The sequence below is a fragment of the Phyllobates terribilis genome, unplaced genomic scaffold (assembly GCF_046119375.1).
Source record: "Phyllobates terribilis strain yellow unplaced genomic scaffold, ASM4611937v1 Scaffold_5__5_contigs__length_657084704, whole genome shotgun sequence".
NCBI lineage: Eukaryota > Metazoa > Chordata > Amphibia > Anura > Dendrobatidae > Phyllobates > Phyllobates terribilis.
In genome coordinates, this window is record NW_027362765.1 from 66,492,359 (window position 1) to 66,513,244 (window position 20,886).

Sequence of the window (20,886 nt, forward strand, 5' to 3'; positions counted from 1 at the left end):
TGTTGGGGGTGCAGCAGGGAATAGTACAACTCCCCACGGGAGGAGTGTAGCCTTAGGGCAGTGAGAATAGATGGTGAGGATTGTAGTGCAGGGAGTCCCAGCACCGGTAGTGCTGGCGCGGCAAGAAATGCAAAGACAACGTGTTGCAGTCCAGGGTCATTTACTCACAGTTCGTATATTCCAAGTCACTTCGGCCAGCAATGACTGCCCAAGCGGTGCTGCGTCCACCAGGTGAGGGGCTCGGTCAACCCCCAGGCAATTCAGGAGTATGGCACAGGACTCCCTTCTATCCTTTCTCTGGCACGTGCCCCACAAGTGACCAAACTTTTGTCCAGCTGCCGCGGATCTATGCGGGTAAACGTGGGCCCCGTTTCCCGCTATCCTATATGGTGCCTTTCTAGCAGGTTTAGCAGGGGGTCGCACCAAATGATGATCACGACCTCCGGTTCTTGGCTGAGGGATAATTTACCTCCACCAATTTGGGATCCGGTACCCTTTTCTGCCTGACCCTTCACCGTTGATCTCGTGGGTTCTTAGGGTCCCTTCTTCCTTCTTGTTTCTGAGCCCTTCTGCTTCTCTGTCCCTTCTCCTCCTTTCCTGTTCCTTCTTCTCCTCCTTCCTCGGCCTCTTCTCTAGGCCTACTTTTCCTTCTCCTCTCTGGCTCTGGCCTTCACCCTAGGCCTGCCTTTGAGCGGAGCTCCTACAGAGCCTCCGCTCCCTGTCTTCTCCTCTCACTGGCTGAACTGACTCCTGTCCTAAGATGGTGCCCACCTTTTATACCTCCTCTCTTAGTGTGAGCTCAGGTGACCAGCACCCAATGAGCTCCTTCCTATGCTACAGAAACCGTCCCCTTCTGCTCCTACATCACTGGGTTTTCCTCCCCCCTCCCCACTCCAGCCAGGGACATGGTCTGTCGTGCCTGCATTACTGTATAAATGGGAGCACCGTTGAGCTGTCCCCCGGAAATGGGGTGTGTGTGATGCATGCAGCTAACTGAGCCCCGGTCCATACTCCATCCTTACCCGGGAGTGGAATATCACACCTCTGGCAGAGGTGCAATACCCCTGTAGCGGCCAAACCCTCGGGGCGCTACAGAATGTCTCAACCCGGCCAAGGACCAAGATCAAGAAGGCCCGGGAGCTTTAGAGTGTGGCTCCCCAGCAAATGGGTCCCGGGGAGGATGCAGACGTAGGTGCGCACGCCACCTGTCCTCGCCTACCTGATCTATTCAGAGGGATTCCGGCTGCAAGAGGGGTATCGGCCCCCGACCTTGTACTCCATGTCCTGGACGGGAAAGCCCGGTTAGGCCCTGAGGATCCCACCGGGCATCGGATGGAGAGGAATTGCCACCCGTGCCCTAGTCCTGAGAGGAGCTCAGAGGGAGACCCGGCCTATCTACACACGCACAGACGGGAAAGGGTGAAGTTTGTAGTGCAGGAACACTCTGGTGTAGGGTTGCTACCGAACACTGGACTTTCTCGGAGGTAGTCGGACCCCCGTCCCTGGTGGCCGCAGGACTCCGCGGGGAGCAGGGAGTCGCCTTCCCGCTATCATCTCTAAGTGAGTAAAGCCTTGGAAGTTCACCCCTATTGCCTCCGGACTGTTCATTATGCGCCATACCATGCGACGCAGTGCCCGTACTCCCCACACTACTACCCCCTCCATCCTGTCTGCCTGCCCTGAGGCCTTGCTCCGCCTGTGGGGAGCAGTAATAACTTTGGCCGCCATGACACCTGGCCTCAGCGGACTGTAGCGGCGCTGGTGACCCTTCACCAGGCACCACAGGTGGCGTAGTCGTTAATCAGCCACTCAACCCGGACAAGCCCACACCATCTCTTTCTAATGTGACGGCCCTGAGCACGGGTCGGGCCCGGGCCATGGCTGCATCCCACCTCTCCATCACAGGGCCCAACACAGAGTCCCCCCACACCCAGGGTAAAACACGGGCTTTACGAGTAGAGGCGTCACACTATGCTTTATACCACTGGGGTTACAGTTGCTCACCCACCAATTTTAACTTATGTCTGTACTGCTGAGAATTTCCATACCCCTTGTTTTTATGAATTGAATCTAATAAAGTTTATAATTTTGTAGTAATTGGAATCATTATTTCTGCCCTGACCCACAATCCCTTTTTGGTTTTCTCGGTTTATGCAGCGCCTTTCTGGGACAATCACATTTACTGGGATTACAACTCTCTGTAGTTTATATTAATGTTCTATCATTATCTGTTACTGACGTCCCCGGTTCTGCCGTCCTGATCTCTGTGGATGTTCCCGGGACTTAATAATTTTGTCTTGTTTTTATGTAATATTTAATGAATTCAGATATTTTAGATTTTACTTTTAGATTTGTTATGTGTTTTTGGTGCTGGATTGGAGATATTCTGTGATAAATCTCTGTATGTGACTATAATGTGATTGTGTGTTATACCGGGGGCAGGACGGGGCCATGACTGGATGTAGTGATCATGTGAAACCGGTAACAGCTCCGGAGATTTCTTACATGGGATCTTTATGATGTTACATCGTCATCTTCTCCCCATTCAGGTCCCTACAATATTGGATCCTCTCAGTGGAGATCTTCTATATAAGAGAATTTTCCTGATTGACCCGTCAAGGATGGATAGGGACAGGGACAAGATGGCGGAGAGGATATTACACCTCACCCTAGAGATCCTCTTCCGGCTTACTGGAGAGGTGAGAGATTCTGATGACGTCTCATTACATCATTCTTATCTATGGGAATAACAGATGGACAGAACTGGAGAGGTGAGGACTCTGGAAATGTCTGTAGTGAGATTTATTAATGTGTCTCTCCATAACCAGGATTACACAGTAGTGAAGAAGACCTCTAGTGAGCGCTGTCAGGACCCTGTGTCTGAGGGATGGGGAAGACCCCTGAGCCCAATCACGGGACCTCCACCTCACCCCCTGATACATGAGGACATCAATGACCAGAAGATCCTAGAACTCACCTACAAGATGATTGAGCTGCTGACTGGAGAGGTGACACTGCTGGGAATGCTGGGACATTATACAGTAATCTATGAAGGTATTGGGGGGATGACGGTATCTTTGTATGTGTCAGGTTCCTATAAGGTGTCAGGATGTCACCATCTATTTCTCCATGGAGGAGTGGGAGTATTTAGAAGGACACAAAGATCTGTACAAGGACGTCATGATGGAGGTTCCCCAGCCCCTCACATCACCAGGTAATAGACAGGACTAAATACACACGTCCTATAATTATCTGTATGTAAAGAATGAATTCAGTCCCTGTATGTGTTTCCTCCAGTTGTATCCAGTAAGAGGACAACACCAGAGAGATGTCCCCATCCTCTTCTTCCACAGGACTGTAAACAAGAAGATCCCAATGTTCCTCAGGATCATCAGGTAGATTGAGAGAAGATAATAATAATTTTATTTATATAGGGCCAAAATATTTCGCAGCACTTTACAATTAAGCAGGGACATGTGCAGACGATAAATTCATGGACTGTATGCACGCTCACCATGCAATACCTCATAAAAAGCATGTTTGAAGTTTGCTCACCAACATTTATTGTAGGGATCTCTCTGATAGGCATTAGGCCCTAGATAGTGTTAACACAGGCAGTGCAGTTTTGGTCCAAACACATGCAGTTTTTACAGCTTTTCACAGGTTGCACAGCACCAAAATATTCAAACATAATTTTTTAGCCTTGTCCAGGTGCTAAATAAACTACAGACCCTGCCTACTTCAGACATTGCTGAGCCCCAGTTCGGTCAAACAAAACTGCTATCATCCATGGAAATTACTGACACTTGCAGTTTGATGCACATGTTCTGTGCAGGCTCTTCTCAAAGAGATTCTGGCCTGCTTCTAGTTTCAATTTCAAGACCCATCCAGTCTGGTCAACTTCCCTGAGCTGACTGCCTTCAATGAACACCCCATTCTAGGTGTTCATCTAAGGCGGAGCTAGCCAGGTGCACTAATCAAAGCCTGCAGAGCTAGGATTTAACCCTAGTCTACCTGGAATTGCTAATAAAAAAAGAAAAAAATATATATATATATATATATATATATATTACAGTACAGACCAAAAGTTTGGACAGACCTTCTCATTTAAAGATTTTTCTGTATTTTCATGACTACGAAAATTGTACATTCACACTGAAGGCATCAAAACTATGAATTAACACATGTGGAATTATATACTTAACAAAAAAGTGTGAAACTACTGAAAATATGTCTTATATTCTAGGTTCTTCAAAGTTGCCACCTTTTGCTTTGATGACTGCTTTGCACACTCTTGGCATTCTCTTGATGAGCTTCAAGAGGTAGTCATCGGAAATGGTCTTCCAACAATCTTGAAGGAGTTCCCAGAGATGCTTAGCACTTGTTGGCCCTTTTGCCTTCACTCTGCGGTCCAGCTCACCCCAAACCATCTCGATTGGGTCCAGGTCTGGTGACTGTGGAGGCCAGGTCATCTGACGTAGCACCCCATAACTCTCCTTCTTGGTCAAATAGCCCTTACACAGCCTGGAGGTGTGTTTGGGGTCATTGTCCTGTTGAAAAATAAATGATGGTCCAACTAAACGCAAACCGGATGGAATAGCATGCCGCTGCAAGATGCTGTGGTAGCCATGCTGGTTCAGTATGCCTTTAATTTTGAATAAATCCCCAACAGTGTCACCAGCAAAGCACCCCCACACCATCACACCTCCTCCTCCATGCTTCACGGTGGGAACCAGGCATGTAGAGTCCATCCGTTCACCTTTTCTGCGTCGCACAAAGACACGGTGGTTGGAACCAAAGATCTCAAATTTGGACTCATCAGACCAAAGCACAGATTTCCACTGGTCTAATGTCCATTCTTTGTGTTCTTTAGCCTAAACAAGTCTCTTCTGCTTGTTGCCTGTCCTTAGCAGTGGTTTCCTAGCAGCTATTTTACCATGAAGGCCTGCTGCACAAAGTCTCCTCTTAACAGTTGTTGTAGAGATGTGTCTGCTGCTAGAACTCTGTGTGGCATTGACCTGGTCTATAATCTGAGCAGCTGTTAATCTACGATTTCTGAGGCTGGTGACTCGGATAAACTTATCCTCAAAAGCAGAGGTGACTCTTGGTCTTCCTTTCCCGGGCGGTCCTCATGTGAGCCAGTTTCTTTGTAGAGCTTGATGGTTTTTGCAACTGCACTTGGGGACACTTTCAGAGTTTTCCCAATTTTTCGCACTGACTGACCTTCATTTCTTAAAGTAATGATGGGCACTCATTTTTCTTTACTTAGCTGCTTTTTTCTTGCCATAATACAAATTCTAACAGTCTATTCAGTAGGACTATTAGCTGTGTATCCACCTGACTTCTGCACAACACAACTGATGGTCCCAACCCCATATATAAGGCAAGAAATCCCACTTATTAAACCTGACAGGGCACACCTGTGAAGTGAAAACCATTTCCGGTGACTACCTCTTGAAGCTCATCAAGAGAATGCCAAGAGTGTGCAAAGCAGTCATCAAAGCAAAAGGTGGCTACTTTAAAGAACCTAGAATATAAGACATATTTTCAGCTGTTTCACACTTTTTTGTTAAGTATATAATTCCACATGTGTTAATTCATAGTTTTGATGCCTTCAGTGTGAATGTACAATTTTCATAGTCATGAAAATACAGAAAAATCTTTAAATGAGAAGGTGTGTCCTAACTTTTGGTCTGTACTGTATATATATAATATATGGCAAAATTATCAAGAACAATCTGTGAAAGTATGTGTAAATGGTATCTGCAGTCAGTCTCACATATTACAATAAGTAGTAAGTATTTGTAAAGTGTAAAGGAAATGATACATGGTTTTCTAATTATTTTTAAAATATAAATTTGAAAATTGTGATGTGAATTTGTTTTCAGCCCCTGAGTCAGTATTTCATAGGACCACCTTTTGGTTCTTTTACTGATTCAACTCTCTACCAGCTTTGTACATATAGAGGTTGAATTGTTTGCCTATTCGTCTTTGCACACTCGCTCTCGCTCAATGAGATTGGATTGGGGCATCTGTAAACAGCAATTCTTGTCACAGATTCTCAATGAGATTTAGGTCTGAGCTGTGATTGGGCCATTCACACACATGAATATGCTTTTATCTAAACCATCCATTGTAGCTCTGCTGGAAGTTGAACCCACAGTATGCCCTAGTCTCAAATCTTTTGCAGCCTGTAAGACATTTTCCTCCAGGATTGCCCTGTATTTAGCTTCATCCATCTTCCCATCAACTCTGACCAGCTTCCCGGTCCTTGTTGAAGAAAAGCCTCCACACAGCATGATGCTGCCACCATCATGATTGACGTTGGGGATGGTGTTTTCAGGGTGCTGTGCAATGTTAGTTTTCTGCCACACACAGTGTTTTGCATTTAGGTCAAAAAGTTCTACTTTGGTCTCTTCTGGCCAGGGGACCTTTCACATGCTAGCCGTGTCCGCATTGCTGTTTGCAAACAGCAAATGGGACTTCTAAGGCTTGCATTAAAAAATGTATATCTTCTTGATACTATTTCATAAAGGCCAGATTTGTGGAGTACATGACTAATAGTTATACTGTGGACAGATTCTCCCACCTGAGCTGTGGATCTCTACAGCTCCTCCAGAGTTGCTATGGGACTCTTGGCTGCTTCTCTAATTAGTGCTCTCCTTGCTTGGGATGTCAGTTTAGGTGTACGGCCATGTCTTGATAGGATTGCAGTTGTTCCATACTCTTTATATTTTTGGAGGATGGATTGAACAATGCTCCATGAGATCAGTTTAGAATTATCATGCACCATTGATGAGTATGTGCTACTCAGCAGGGCCTCCCACCAGGTCCAAAAACGGCAGCAAATCCTAAGGTATCCGAGGCACCATAGAGATTTTTATAAAAATCCAATCTTTATTCCAAAGTATTTTAAAAAATCACAGTAGTGAGGACACAAAAATTGAACAACGTTTCAGCCAAATGGCCTTTCTCAAGCCTAACTGTATTTTCTCACAAACACTTGGCTTTCTGGATCTCCAGCTCAGAACCATTAAAATTGCTTTGTCCACTTCCTTACTGGATCTCTAATCTGGTTCCAAGCTGTACTCCATTTTCTCAGCCACTTATCAGTGTTGAGAGCAGTTTAGAAGCACACTATCCTCATCCTTCTTTATCACACACCCTCTGGTCCGGCCTTCTTACTTCTCAGTCTTTCACTTCTTCTTTCTTCAACTTTTAATCAACAACTAAACACGAACATCACCCAGGGGTCTATTTATAGACTAAACTTCTCCCCTTCTTCCTGATATTTCTGCACATCTAATATCATGTCTCAAGTGCTGACAATGAGAAGTAAATGGTGCCACAACCTCACTCTACAGAGCTCCACATAGGAAATGGGTGACACAACTACAGTCTATTGTTGATACAGTACAATTTACACTAAACAGTGAACCACCTACAAACATCTCCAAAGACTTACCCCAGCTGCAGGGCTAACCCTCTGTAACTCTCCCCTGCCCAGCTGCAGGGCTGACCCTCTGTAACTCTCCCCTGCCCAGCTGCAGGGCTGACTCTCTGTAACTCTCCACTGCCCAGCTGCAGGCCTGACCCTCTGTAACTCTCCCCTGCCCAGCTGCAGGGCTGACCCTCTGTAACTCTCCCCTGCCCAGCTGCAGGGCTGACTCTCTGTAACTCTCCCCTGCCCAGCTGCAGGGCTGACTCTCTGTAACTCTCCCCTGCCCAGCTGCAGGGCTGACCCCCTGTAACTCTCTCCTGCCCAGCTGCAGGGCTGACCCTCTGTAACTCTCTCCTGCCCAGCTGCAGGGCTGACTCTGTAACTCTCCACTGCCCAGCTGCAGGCCTGACCCTCTGTAACTCTCCTCTGCCCAACTGTGGGGCTGACCCTCTGTAACTCTCCAGCTGCAGGGCTGACCCTCTGTAACTCTCCCCTGCCCAGCTGCAGGGCTGACCCTCTGTAACTCTCCCCTGCCCAGCTGCAGGGCTGACCCTCTGTAACTCTCCCCTGTCCAGCTGCAGGGCTGACCCTCTGTAACTCTCTCCTTCCCAGCTGCAGGGCTGATTCTCTGTAACTCTTCCCTGCCCATCCCCCTCTGTAACTCTCCCCTGCCCAGCTGCAGGCCTGACCCTCTGTAACTCTCCTCTGCCCAACTGTGGGGCTGACCCTCTGTAACTCTCCAGCTGCAGGGCTGACCCTCTGTAACTCTCCCCTGCCCAGCTGCAGGACTGACCCTCTGTAACTCTCCCCTGTCCAGCTGCAGGGCTGACCCTCTGTAACTCTCCCCTGCCCAGCTGCAGGGCTGACCCTCTGTAACTCTCCCCTGCCCGGCTGCGGGGCTGACCCTCTGTAACTCTCCCCTGCTCAGCTGCAGGGCTGACCCTCTGTAACTCTCCCCTGCCCAGCTGCAGGACTGACCCTCTGTAACTCTCCCCTGTCCAGCTGCAGGGCTGACCCTCTGTAACTCTCCCCTGCCCAGCTGCAGGGCTGACCCTCTGTAACTCTCCCCTGCCCAGCTGCTGCAGGGCTGACCCTCTGTAACTCTCCCCTGCCCAGCTGCAGGGCTGACCCTCTGTAACTCTCTCCTGCCCAGCTGCAGGGCTGACCCCCTGTAACTCTCCCCTGCCCAGCTGCAGGGCTGACCCTCTGTAGCTCTCCCCTGCCCAGCTGCAGGGCTGACCCTCTGTGACTCTCCCCTGCCCAGCTGCCTTTTCTCCCATAACTATCGCGTAAAATTGATTACAATAATCCTCAGTGCTAACCATATAATGGTACCGTCATTTTATGGTTAACACTGTGGTTTATTGTAATCACTTTTACGGGATTGCATCAGCGTCCTATAATAGTATATCCTGCAGCACCATGAATAAAACTTTGTCACCCAGCAATTCCCTTGAGGAGGTGCCAGGATCTTCCATTTCTTTACACCAGGAACATGACAATGACTTTTCCTTGTTTTCCTACCTTTACAGTCCTCAGATATTAACCCTATAAAGCATCTCTGGGACAAGGTAGAATGGGATGTTCAGAACATCTCAGCACCTTCATCTAATTTACGTCAACAGCAAGAACCTATCCTGGTGGCATGGGCCAGTATTCCTGGGAAACAGTCTCATCACCTTGTTCAATCTGTGACGTCATTAATTGCTGAGGTTCTGAAGGGGAATGAAGATCCTACATGCTACTAGATGGGTGTCTCTAGTAATGTGGCCATTCAGTGTATGTTTTATACTTGGTGGAGATGACAGGATAAAGCTGATCATAGACATTAGATGTTGTCTGGATATTCTCACAATGTGGCCATTCAGTGTATGTTTTATATCTGATGTAGATGACCGGATAAAGCTGATCATACACATTAGATGTTGTCTGGATCTTCTCAAACATCTTCATCTGTCTGTGACTTTTACAATCTTTGTTTCAGGGTGAAGATCTGCCCCATATTAATACTACAGAGACATATGTGAGGGGTGATGAGCGGTGTAAAGAGGAGATTCCTACAGATAACCACACAGGTGAGTAGTGACCACTAAATGCAGAGAAGTCACAGGTTTTATTCAGTCTCCAGCTTGTAGAATAACTTTAGATGTTGTTTTAGCCTTAGGGTTTGTTCACATGAAGCTTTTGATGTGGATTTAGGGGCTGATTCATTAATGGGGTATCAGGGACTATTTTTTTTACAGCATGCTAAGAACTATCACGCAGGTAGTTGCTAACTACCTGCCTCTTTTACCCGCTGCCGATCTCTGCACAGAGCAGTCACTGATTGTTTTTGCTGGTGATTCATCAGCTCCTGCTGACATCACATCAACAGACCAGAGCTTCTATTTCGCTTTTTTGACAGGGCATCACTATCAACATCATGCTGATTGATAGTTTAATGACGTTGGAAGTGATGCCTTATCGACAGAGCAGCTCAGAAGATGAGCTGCTCTTCTGACGTGGAGCAGTTTGTGACCGCTTCAATTTGTGTAAATCACCATTTTTCACTTTGCAAATGATTGCATACTCCACAGAAGGCTCCTGTGATCTCACACGTGGCCATGTGGGCTTTCCATGATGCATTCAGCTTATCACATTACATAGTGTAGTGCAACAAATCATGAGAAAATATCAGAGCCTTTATAAAAGCTGAAGCAGGGAATGCTGCACCCATTTTACAGAGGATGTGGATAGTGAGGAGACATCAGAGCTCAGCAATAGACCTAGGAAGAGAAAGCCCTAAAACAATTGACAAGTACTTAACAGAGTAACCAGGGATCCCATCAGGAAGAGGTCATAACCTGCTTACATATACGTCCTCCAATCAAAGAATAGTAATAGTGTGCAGGCGCAATCCAGGACCAGACACCATAAAATAAATAGTAATATAATTCCAATGCAATGTTACTGAAAAATAATTTGTATTCTTGCAGATGACTGTACCAGGACCTCAGAGGGACGTCTGATATTGTCAAATTTTTCACCAGATAATTTTGGTATCACACCCAATACTTGCGAAGAACATGTCATTATACCAGATACACCCCAAGACCTTCTAAAAAAAAATCTGTCATCTGATCCTTTTCAGCAAGTCCTTTTTTCTGCTTCGTCAAAGACAAAAATGCAAAATGAAAGTCACAGGGCTTTTGAACATGAAATAGCCTACATAGGGGAGACACTATTTTCATGTTCTGAATGTGGTAAATGTTACAATACTAAAGCAAGACTTGAAACACATCGGAGGAATCACACAGGGGAGAAGCCATATTCATGTTCAGAATGTGGGAAATGTTTTACAGGCAAATCATGTCTTGTTACACATCAGATAATACACACAGGGGAGAAGCCATTTTCATGTTCAGAATGTGGGAAATGTTTTAATCGGAAAACAAATCTTGTTACACACCTTAGAATTCACACAGGGGAGAAACCATTTTCATGTTCAGAATGTGGGAAACATTATAGTGAGAAATCCAAACTTGTAACTCATCAGAGAACTCACACAGGGGAGAAGCCATTTTTATGTACCAAATGTGGGAAATTGTTTAAACAACAATCAGTTTTAATTGTACATCAGAGGATTCACACAGGGAAGAAGCCCTATTCATGTTCAGAATGTGGGAAATGTTTTACACAAAGATCTTGTCTTGTTACTCATCAGAGAACTCACACTGGAGAGAAACCATTTTCATGTTCAGAATGTGGAAAACTTTATAGTGAGAAATCCATACTTCTTAAACATCAGAGAAGCCATACAGGGGACAAGCCATTTTCTTGTTCAGAATGTGGGAAATGTTTTACAGAGAAATCACATTTTGTTGCACATCAGAGAAATCACACAGGGGAGAAAGCATTTTCATGTTCAGAATGTGGGAAATGTTATAGTGAGAAATCCAAACTTCTATCACATCAGAGAATTCACACAGGAGAGAAGCCGTATTTTTGTTCAGAATGTGGAAAATGTTTCAACCAGAAAGCATATCTTGTTAGGCATCAGAGAATTCACACAGGGGAGAAGCCATTTTCTTGTACAGAATGTGGGAAATGTTTTACAGATAGATCACTTCTTGGTATACATCAGATAAGTCACACAGGTAACAAGGAATTTTCATGCTCCGAATGTGGGAAATTTTTTAAAAGAAAATCAGTTTTAATTGTGCATCAGAGAATTCACATAGGGCATAGGCCATATTCATGTTCAGAATGTGGGAAATGTTTTACAATGAAACACCACCTTGTTAAGCATCAGAGAACTCACATATTGAAGAAACCATTTTCATGTTTCGAATGTGGAAAATGTTTTACAGAGAAATATAGTCTTGTTAGACATCAGTTAACTCACACAGGGCAAAGACCATTTCCATGTACAGAATGTGGGAAATGTTACAGAACTAAAGCAAGACTTGATACACATCAGAGAATTCACACAGGGGAGAAACCATATTCATGTTCAGAATGTGGAAAATGCTTTGCAGAGAAATCACAGTTTGTTACACATCAGAGAATTCATACAGGGGAGAAACCATTTTCATGTTCAGAGTGTGGGAAATGTTTTAAGTTGAAACCAGATCTTGTCAGACATCAGAGAACTCACACAGGGGAGAAGCCATTTTCTTGTTCAGAGTGTGGGAAATGTTTTTGCGATAAATCAGATCTTTATAGACATCGCAGAACTCACACAGGGGAAAAACCATTTTCATGTTCAAATTGTGGGAAATGTTTTAATCGGAAAACAAATCTTGTTACACATCTAAAAATTCACACAGGAAAGTAGCCAGTTTATTTTTTTACTTGTTTTTTTTTTTTTAAAAATGTTAATAAAAAAATACAAGTTACAGTAAAATCTCCAAAAGAAAGAGAAAACAATTTAGAGCAGTAATGATTTTTTTTTAAAATATTCTACTATTGCCAATTTATTATAGAGAACTAATTATATGAACATTGTGTATAATGTAAAATATATTTACATTACAACTGCAGCTTAAAAAGGTTGTCCAGTCATGCTTTTTTCCATCCTATTTCACATTTACAAAAGAGAGATGCTGCCATACTTGATAAGTACAGTTGCTAACATAATCATCCACTACCTCGGTTGTCTCATCCAATTTATAGGGTGTCTTGATAATTTGATGTGATCAGGGGTGCTCATAGAAATTATGGGTTCCCACACCAAAAGTATGAATTCGAAACGCCTTCAAACTCATCACTCCCAAAGAAAACAACTATTTAGCGTTGTCATGAAGAAAATAATTCACAACTTTTAGAAATAGAGAAGGGAGAAATGTATTTTGCACACAAGCAGTGATGCTCCTTAGTGTCCCACCAACTATGATAGAACTTCCATGGCGTGCACATGGTATGAAACCCCGATTATGGCTCTCCACATAGTATACCTCCTAAGTCAATTCTCACTACCACAATTACCTTACTGTAACCAACATATGCATAGTATGACGCCCTGTAGTGTATTTTCCTATACAATATTAATCCCCCTCAGTCCTACATCAAAGCATGATGACCTCCCACATTGTCCCTCACACACATTTATGATACGCCCAATACAGTATGAGGCTGCTATAGTGTCTGCAATACAGTAAAAGGTCACTAACATCTATTAAATACAGATATGATGACCCCACTGGGTTGCCCAATTTAGCATTAATCCACCACTGGGCTCTCTAATACAGTATAATCGGCCCTCTGTGCCTCCCAATACAGTATGAGGCCACTACAGTGCTCCCCAATACAATTTAGTGTCCCTCTCCTCTTGGAGAAAAATGCGCAGATACAATAACTTTGCTGCTCCAGTTAACTATGTGTGGACTTGGGCTCTTTGCAGAAGGCACCATGATCGTGCCTGCCGCACCTGAACTAAGATACACTTGCTGAATGGTGGAGCTACAAGCTGATTGCTCCATGTTCTACCATTATATGTAACTTTATCTATGGCCAGAGGATGCAAATATCATTGGAATTGAGACACTGGGGATGGTCGTTCAACCCCTGGCTCACCGTCTCCATATTGGCCACATGGTTTGCAAACATTGACAGTACACCACTGGAGGAGACCAGTTAAGAAACAAAAAGTTGTCTTGACAGCGGAGCAGTGGAGTCGGAGTCATGGAGTCGGTGTCCATTTTGGAGGAGTTGGAGTCGGTATACAATGGACCGACTCCTAAAATATATAATAAATTGGGTACAGTAATTCAATGCAGGATGTGCTGGAAATGTTTCCATAAGAATTTGGGAAAGTTCTGAAATGTCCTATAAATGTCTGTCCTATTCCTGATCTAAGGGTCTAGACTTTTAGCTGAGATGAATCTGTGCTGCAGTAAATTTATCACTTAAACATGAGCCGTGTATGAGGGAGTCGGAGTCGAAGGTTTGACTTTCCGACTCCACAGCCCTGCTTGACGGTTGTCCTGATCATTTACAGTAGCGTCTCACAACGCCTGATGTCAGATCATGTGGATCAGAGAGGTGTAGGATAACCCATTTTCAAACTTGTTCCCAATCATTACTAGAAATGTGCTTAGAAAACTTTGTATTTTCAACTACATTCATTTATTATTTAACGGGAACCTGTCATGTGAGAAAAATTCTAATAACCTGAAGATATGGGGTTAATCTGCAGGTTAATAGCATTCTGAACCTTCCCGGCGCCCGCACTTAGAGCCCGGCTGCCGAGAGGAAATTAATTTTATTCCCCCTGGCAGCGTTCGGCTTCCAGTCATTGGGGCGGCACCGGCACAGTTTGTCTCTACTCTGTGTATAGAGAGCAGCGGTTGTATCGGCGCCACCAGCACTGACTGACACTCAGCTCTGTATCACTGGCGGTGCTGTTACAGCCGATGCTCTTTATACACAGAGCGGAGCCAGGAATGCCGTGCGATTTACAGGGCTCCCATCCAGCCGTCCCAGATCACTGACCTGCTGATGGACTGGAGTTCTGCAAATCAATTCTCCCATCTCTAATTAGTACTGCTTTGCCGTTCCCCTCCTCCTGTGCCCTACTATTCAGCATTTTAATCATCAGTCTTTTTGTGTGTGTGATTTTTAATATCCTTATAATCAACTATATTCCACACTGAATAAAGGTTTATATTTGTGTTTTTCATTTGCTTTGGTATTTATTAATTTTAAAGGATATTTTGCAGGAATTTGATCTACATGATGGTGTCCTGCAAAGAAGTTTTTATTATTTTTCATTCTTTTATATTAGGTGGTATCTTCCTTCTTGTTTTACAGGTAGGTCATATATGCTCCTCAAAGTTAAAATTGCAACAACAAGGACAAGCCTTAATGTTATGCAAATTGAGGAAGTATCAGGTGTCAATAAGATCTAAAAATGATCAAAGCACCTGTTCAGTGATGTGATATGACTGCTAATAATCAGGTGCTTAAAGGGGTATTCTGATCTCCAAGATCCTATCCTACCATGTAGTAGATGTAATAATATTCGAAAATACCTCCAATTGGAAATGTAGTATAGTTTTTCAGATTTGCTGTCTCTTTCCTCCTGTACAGGGCATTGCAGGACGTTAGGTATCCATGGTTATGACCACTGATAGTGACAGTGAGCTAGTGGTCGTCACCATGGATACCCAAGGTCCGACAATGCCTGCACATGAGTAAAGAGACATGTCGAATCAGAAAAAACATACTACATTTCTAATTGGAGGTATTTGCTAATATTATTGTTACTACACCTAATACATATTGGGATAGGATCTTAGAGATGGGAATACCCCTTTAATGGTAGAGAAAACTTATGGAATATAAAAGAAGAATCCAATGCACTCCAAATTCTGATAAAAATGATCAAGGAGAATTTTTTATGAAGTATTCATCAGCATTTTTAATTCTCAAATATACAGATGGACCAATGTGTCTGTTACGCAACTGTTCTGGATTGGGGCTTTGCTTCCCTACCCCGGTCCACTAAACTCGGTTGTGCACCACTACACACACCTGTGTCTTGGTATTAAGACATTTAGTTTGTCTCTACATGGTTCCCTGTCAGCGGGCTCAAGGACATCTCCTGGCTGCCAGCAGCTTTTAGCACCTCAGTTACCTATCTTCCTGCAGCTTCCAGTCTTTCAGCTACCTGTCTGCCTGCCGCTTGTAGTACCTGAGCTACTTGTTTGCCTTCTGCTTCCAGTACCTTAGTAACCTGTCTGCCTGCAGCTTCCAGTTCTTCAGCTACCTGTCTGTAGCTTCCAGTACCACAGCTACCTGTTTGCCTTCTGCTTCCAGTACCTCAGCTACCTGTCAGCCTGCCGCTTCCAGTACCTCAGCTACCTGTTTGCCTTCTGCTTCCAGTACCTCAACCACCTGTCTGCCTGCCGCTTCCAGTACCTCATTTACCTGTCAGCCTTCTGCTTCCAGTACCTCAGCTACCTGTTTGCCTGCCGCTTCCAATACCTCAGCTACCTGTCAGCCTTCCGCTTCCAGTACCTCAGCTACCTGTTTGCCTTCTGCTACCAGTACCTCAGTTACCTGTCTGCCTGTGGCTTCCAGTCCTTCAGCTACCTGTCTGCAGCTTCCACTACCATTGCTATCTGTCTGTGGCTTCCAGTTCCTCTGCTGCTTATTTTCAACAATCCTCGCCTACCTGTTCCACCGACGCTCGTGGCCCATGTTCCTACCCAGACCTTGGGGTTGGAGGATCCACCTCACCAGATGAGCATAACAGTTTCACCCCAACTCAGATCTAAATCACGGCCTACAAAATATACATAAACATAATTTGATTATGAACATAACATCTGTATATAACAATATGAAAGATTTTTTTGATCATACAAATGTATAATAGAGACTGAATACGTGATTGTAAAGAATATACATTATTATGTTAAATGATTATCTCACGTATAAGCCACATTTTCAAGAGAGTTGACATAGTAAAGTAAAAGAAAATTATGAGATAAAAAGTAAAAGGTAGAAAAAGGGTGGTCATTTCCGTATGATATACTGTATAATATAGGACAGTGGTGGCGAACCTATGGCATGCATGCCGGAGGGGGCATACAGAACCCTCCCGGTGGTCACGTGTGCCATCCCTCTCCTCACTAGCGCCACGGCCACTCTTTTCTGCACGTGCCCTCCTATCAGGCCATGCCTCCACCCATCAGGCCATGCAACCTCCCTTCATTCTGTGCGTGTGCTGAGTAAGGTGAGGGTGGCACCTCTAGTGGTGAGGAGATGGTGCACTTGTTCACAGGTAGGACTCTGATATATGAAGAGACCAGATCAACGCTGGAACGGGCAGAGGTGAGTAGTCATTTATTTTTTTAAATGTGGGCCATTATACTGTTAGGAGCATCATGTGGTGCCATTATACAGTATGGAACATCATGTGGGGCAATTATACCATCATACTGTATGGAGCATCATGTGGGGCCCATTATACATTACGGAGTACTATGTGGGACCACTGTACTGTATGGAGCATCATGTGGGGCTATTATATTGTATGGAGCATCATATACTCTATGGAGCATTATGTGGGGCCATTATACAGTATGGAGCACTATGTGGGGGCCATTATACACTAAGAATCATCATGTGGGGACATTATACCGCATGGATCATCATTAGGGGCCATTATACTGTATGGAGCACAATGTGGGGCCATTATACAGTATGAAGCATCATGTGGGGCCACTATGTTGCATGGAGCATCATGTGGGGTCATTATAATATATAGAGCACTATGTGGGGGCCATTATACTGTATGGAGCATCATGTGGAGTCATTATACAGTATGGAGCACTATGTGAGGCTATTATGCTGTATGGAGCACTTGTGGGGCCAATTACATTGTATGGAGGACAATGTAGGGCCATTATACCATATGGAGGACTATGTGGGGCCCATTACACTGTATGGAGGACCATGTGGGGTCCATTACACTGTTTAGAACTATCTGGGGCCCATTATACTGTATAGAGTACGATGTCGGGCCCATTATACTGTGTGGAGGACTTTTTGTGGCCATTATACTGTATGGGGGTGCTGTGTGGAGGTTACAGTTGGAGAATCATACTGTGATGGGGTCACCTGTCATGCAAGGTGTGGGAAAGACTAAGTGCAACATGAAGGGATGAAGGGAAGGGAGCCCAGACACTAAGGAAAGGGGGATTGGAGACCTCCTAGACTGATCTGATCTCACCCTTGTCTCCCCTGACGTCCCTATATTGGTTCCTCACCAATCGCCGCACAAGAACCTAAAACCCTGCATTTCCCTAGAGCTAGGCCCTGGCTAGGGAAGGGGGGATGAACACTAGTCAGTCCCCACTAACAACTAAAGACAACAAGGTAGACAGACATGGAGTAAAGTAGCTTAGCTTGAGCCAAATTCAGAGAAATTCCAACACCTCGTCTCAGCTCCAGGAAGAAGTAAGCAGACTGCAACAGCTCCAAGCCTTCACAAGGGGTCATGCGAATATCACTGGTATCACCCTATAGCAAACAGGAATTATTTAAAAACCCAGGCCTAAGTGTCAATCAGCAGGAGGGAGGTAGCCGCTGGGTCCTAGAGTGAGACAGATCTAAGAAGGTGTCTGTAATGCCAAACGAAGGGATCTCCAACTGCAGGGCGACTGTCACATATGACCAGCAGCTGGCTGTCAAATTTTAGCCGGGGGGGCAAGCACACAACAGTGGCCCATGGGTTGCGGCTCATCAGTATCCTATTTACCTCTGGCTGCTTCATAAATTAGAGCTAACAAGGCTTAAAAAAAAATGAAAACTGGTGTGTTATTGGGATGGCACACACCTATGCAATAACAGATAATTTGCTGTCTGTAAAGCTTTGTTCACACATTGAGTTTTTTATGCAAATTTTCTGCTGTGTTTTACAGTACCAGCAAAGTCTATGAGATTCCAGAAATCTCATGTGCACACACTGGTTTTTGTTTCACCAGTATTTTGTGCTTGTTTTTTGCAGAATAAAGCATGTCGTTTTTTCAGCATTTTATCACCCATTGGAAGTAATGGGTGGTGAAAACACGCACCAAAAACGCGGGTATCAGGTTTTTTTTTTTATGTATGCAGAGGGTCCTAGGAGGGTATAAAGGGGCTGTAGGAAACCATATAAAGAAAATCAGACCTGTAGTGTAGATTTCACTTCTTTTTTTATTTCATATGTAAATGAGGTCTCCTCAATGTACTGTCGGCATGGTCAAGGGCACACACACACACACACACACCGCTCCGCCGTCTTGATCAGCATGTCTCATACCTCCTCTTAGTTTGATTGACAGCATGCGTCTGCCCAGAGCGAGCGCTACCCGAGTTGAATCCTTTCCCCTCCATGTCTGCATTGACACTGCAAGAGCCCAGCTTGTGCACACACCACGTTAGTGCGGGTGTGCGTTCACCATGTCAGTGCAGGTGTGCGTTCAACATGTCAGTGAGGGTGTGTTTTCATCCCCCTCTCCAGTCTGCAGTTCCCATCCAGGGCACTCAAGAATCATATAGTAGCGGGTGGTTGATGAAGAGAGGGATGAGCGTGCACCTGCACTGACCATGTGCACATGGCCAGAGATTAAATTCAGACAGCGCTTGCTCTGGGCAAGTGAGCTATAATATAGGATAGGATATACAAGTCATATTATCCTGTATATGCACCTGATATCTGTGCACATAGTATACCACATTGTATACAGAATAATATATGACTAGAATATGATAAAGTGTGAGACACACATCTGACATTACACCAGCTGCATATTATTGTGTATATAACATCTGATGTCTGTGTATATAGTATATGACATACAGTACACAGGATATATGACAGTATATATTATAGTATGTGTGACATGAAGAAGTAGTGCTGTTGCTTCAAAAGCATCCAGCAACTATAAGAGTTAACACAGTCACAAGAGACAGGAAGTGTTGTGCTTCAGAAGAATCCAGCAACTAAAGGGGTTAACACAGTCACAGGAGACAAGGAGTGTTTTAGCAGAGCCCCAGGGGGATTGTGGGGAACTTATTATTGTAGTCTGACTGAAGCCATAGAGAAAGGTGGTGTGTTATCTGGATCTGACAGAAGGCAACTGAACAGGATTCAGATCAGGAGAGAAACTAAACACAGGTCAGATAAACTCCCTGAACTAACAGTGCAGAGTATTATCGTGCAGGAAGATAAGGACTAGAAGGAATTGTGTCACAGGGATCATCTCCCTCATCAAACCCTCCCCCCCTCACTCTCCATGCAGGATAAAGAATGCTGTGTACTAATGTGTCCTTGTAAGGAAAAGCCTGTGGTTGTGTATGCATAGAAGTGTTCTGCTAAGAGATCTAATCTATGCTGAATTTATGTTACTGAAGAGACTGTAATACAGTGCCTTGTGAAGAAACTACTGTATTGTTACTGGAGCCTGTTGCTCAAGAAACTCAGACTGTACTGTAATGAAGATTGTTGCTGTAATATCCCTAAATTACACTGGCCGTGCTTCAGATTAAATTCCACTGTTAAACTGTTGAAAAAGACTCTTGTCAGATGTGTCTGGTCAGCAATTGAATCTATTGTGTGCCTGAGAGAAGCTGCAGCCTATGGTCGCCCTGAGTAACGGTTCCCCCAGGATTCCAAAGAATTCACGAAACCCATCTCGCCCTATCTGAACCTAGCGGCGTGCGTGTAACATATGACTACAGACATCAGATATTACACCAGACAGATATTATCCTGTATATAACATTGGATGTCTATGTATATAGTATACACATCCAGTATATAGGAGAATATGTGACTGGTGTATGATATACTGTGACTAAAGATATCCAATGCAATGTATAGGATGTGACAGCTATATACTACACTATGACTACAGACATCAGATATTACACCAGCCAGATATTATTCTGTATATTAGATCGGAAGTTTGTACACATCCAGTACACAGGATATGTGACTGCTATATGATACACAGTGATACAGACGTTATAATACATATTGTCATCTATATTGTGTGTGTACATATAACAATGTGTATACTGTATTACATCTGATGTCTGTAGTCACAGTATCTCGTATACCAGCACTGTATGTACTGTGCAGACGATCAGTAAACGCTGCTGGTTGGACACAGCACACTTTCGTTGTGTGGAAACCGCAGCATTCTACATTGCAAGCAAAGTGGATGGTATTTCAAGAAATCCCATGCCCACTATGCGTCTCTGTGCACCTGCGGATCACCCGCGGACACGGACATGTGGTGCGTCTTTCCAGACCACAGCATATCTATTTCTCTTGCGGAGATGCTAGTCTCCGCAAGAGAAATTAAATCACTACAATGTACAGTATAGGATGCGGTGAATCCGCATGGTTCAATGAACACATGCGGATTCATCTGCGTGCAGCGCTTTGGACACAGCATAAAGTATACTGC

The 20,886-nt window shown here is 44.4% G+C and overlaps 1 protein-coding gene across 2 annotated transcripts in view; it reads left to right on the forward strand.

Annotated features, from left to right (window-relative positions):
• LOC141270719 (uncharacterized) overlaps positions 1–14,600 on the forward strand; it is a 477,393-nt gene extending 462,793 nt beyond the window's left edge. The window contains exons 2-7 of one of the 2 annotated variants that reach the window (XM_073680810.1): positions 2,550–2,699; positions 2,829–3,008; positions 3,091–3,214; positions 3,298–3,395; positions 9,426–9,516; positions 10,417–14,600. In XM_073680810.1, the coding sequence (XP_073536911.1) occupies positions 2,622–2,699; positions 2,829–3,008; positions 3,091–3,214; positions 3,298–3,395; positions 9,426–9,516; positions 10,417–12,257 (2,412 nt within the window). In that variant the 5' untranslated portion in view covers positions 2,550–2,621 and the 3' untranslated portion in view covers positions 12,258–14,600. The remainder of the gene's footprint in view (positions 1–2,549; positions 2,700–2,828; positions 3,009–3,090; positions 3,215–3,297; positions 3,396–9,425; positions 9,517–10,416) is intronic. The other variant, XM_073680811.1, reaches the window with a different exon arrangement.
• The last annotated feature ends 6,286 nt before the right edge of the window (positions 14,601–20,886 follow it).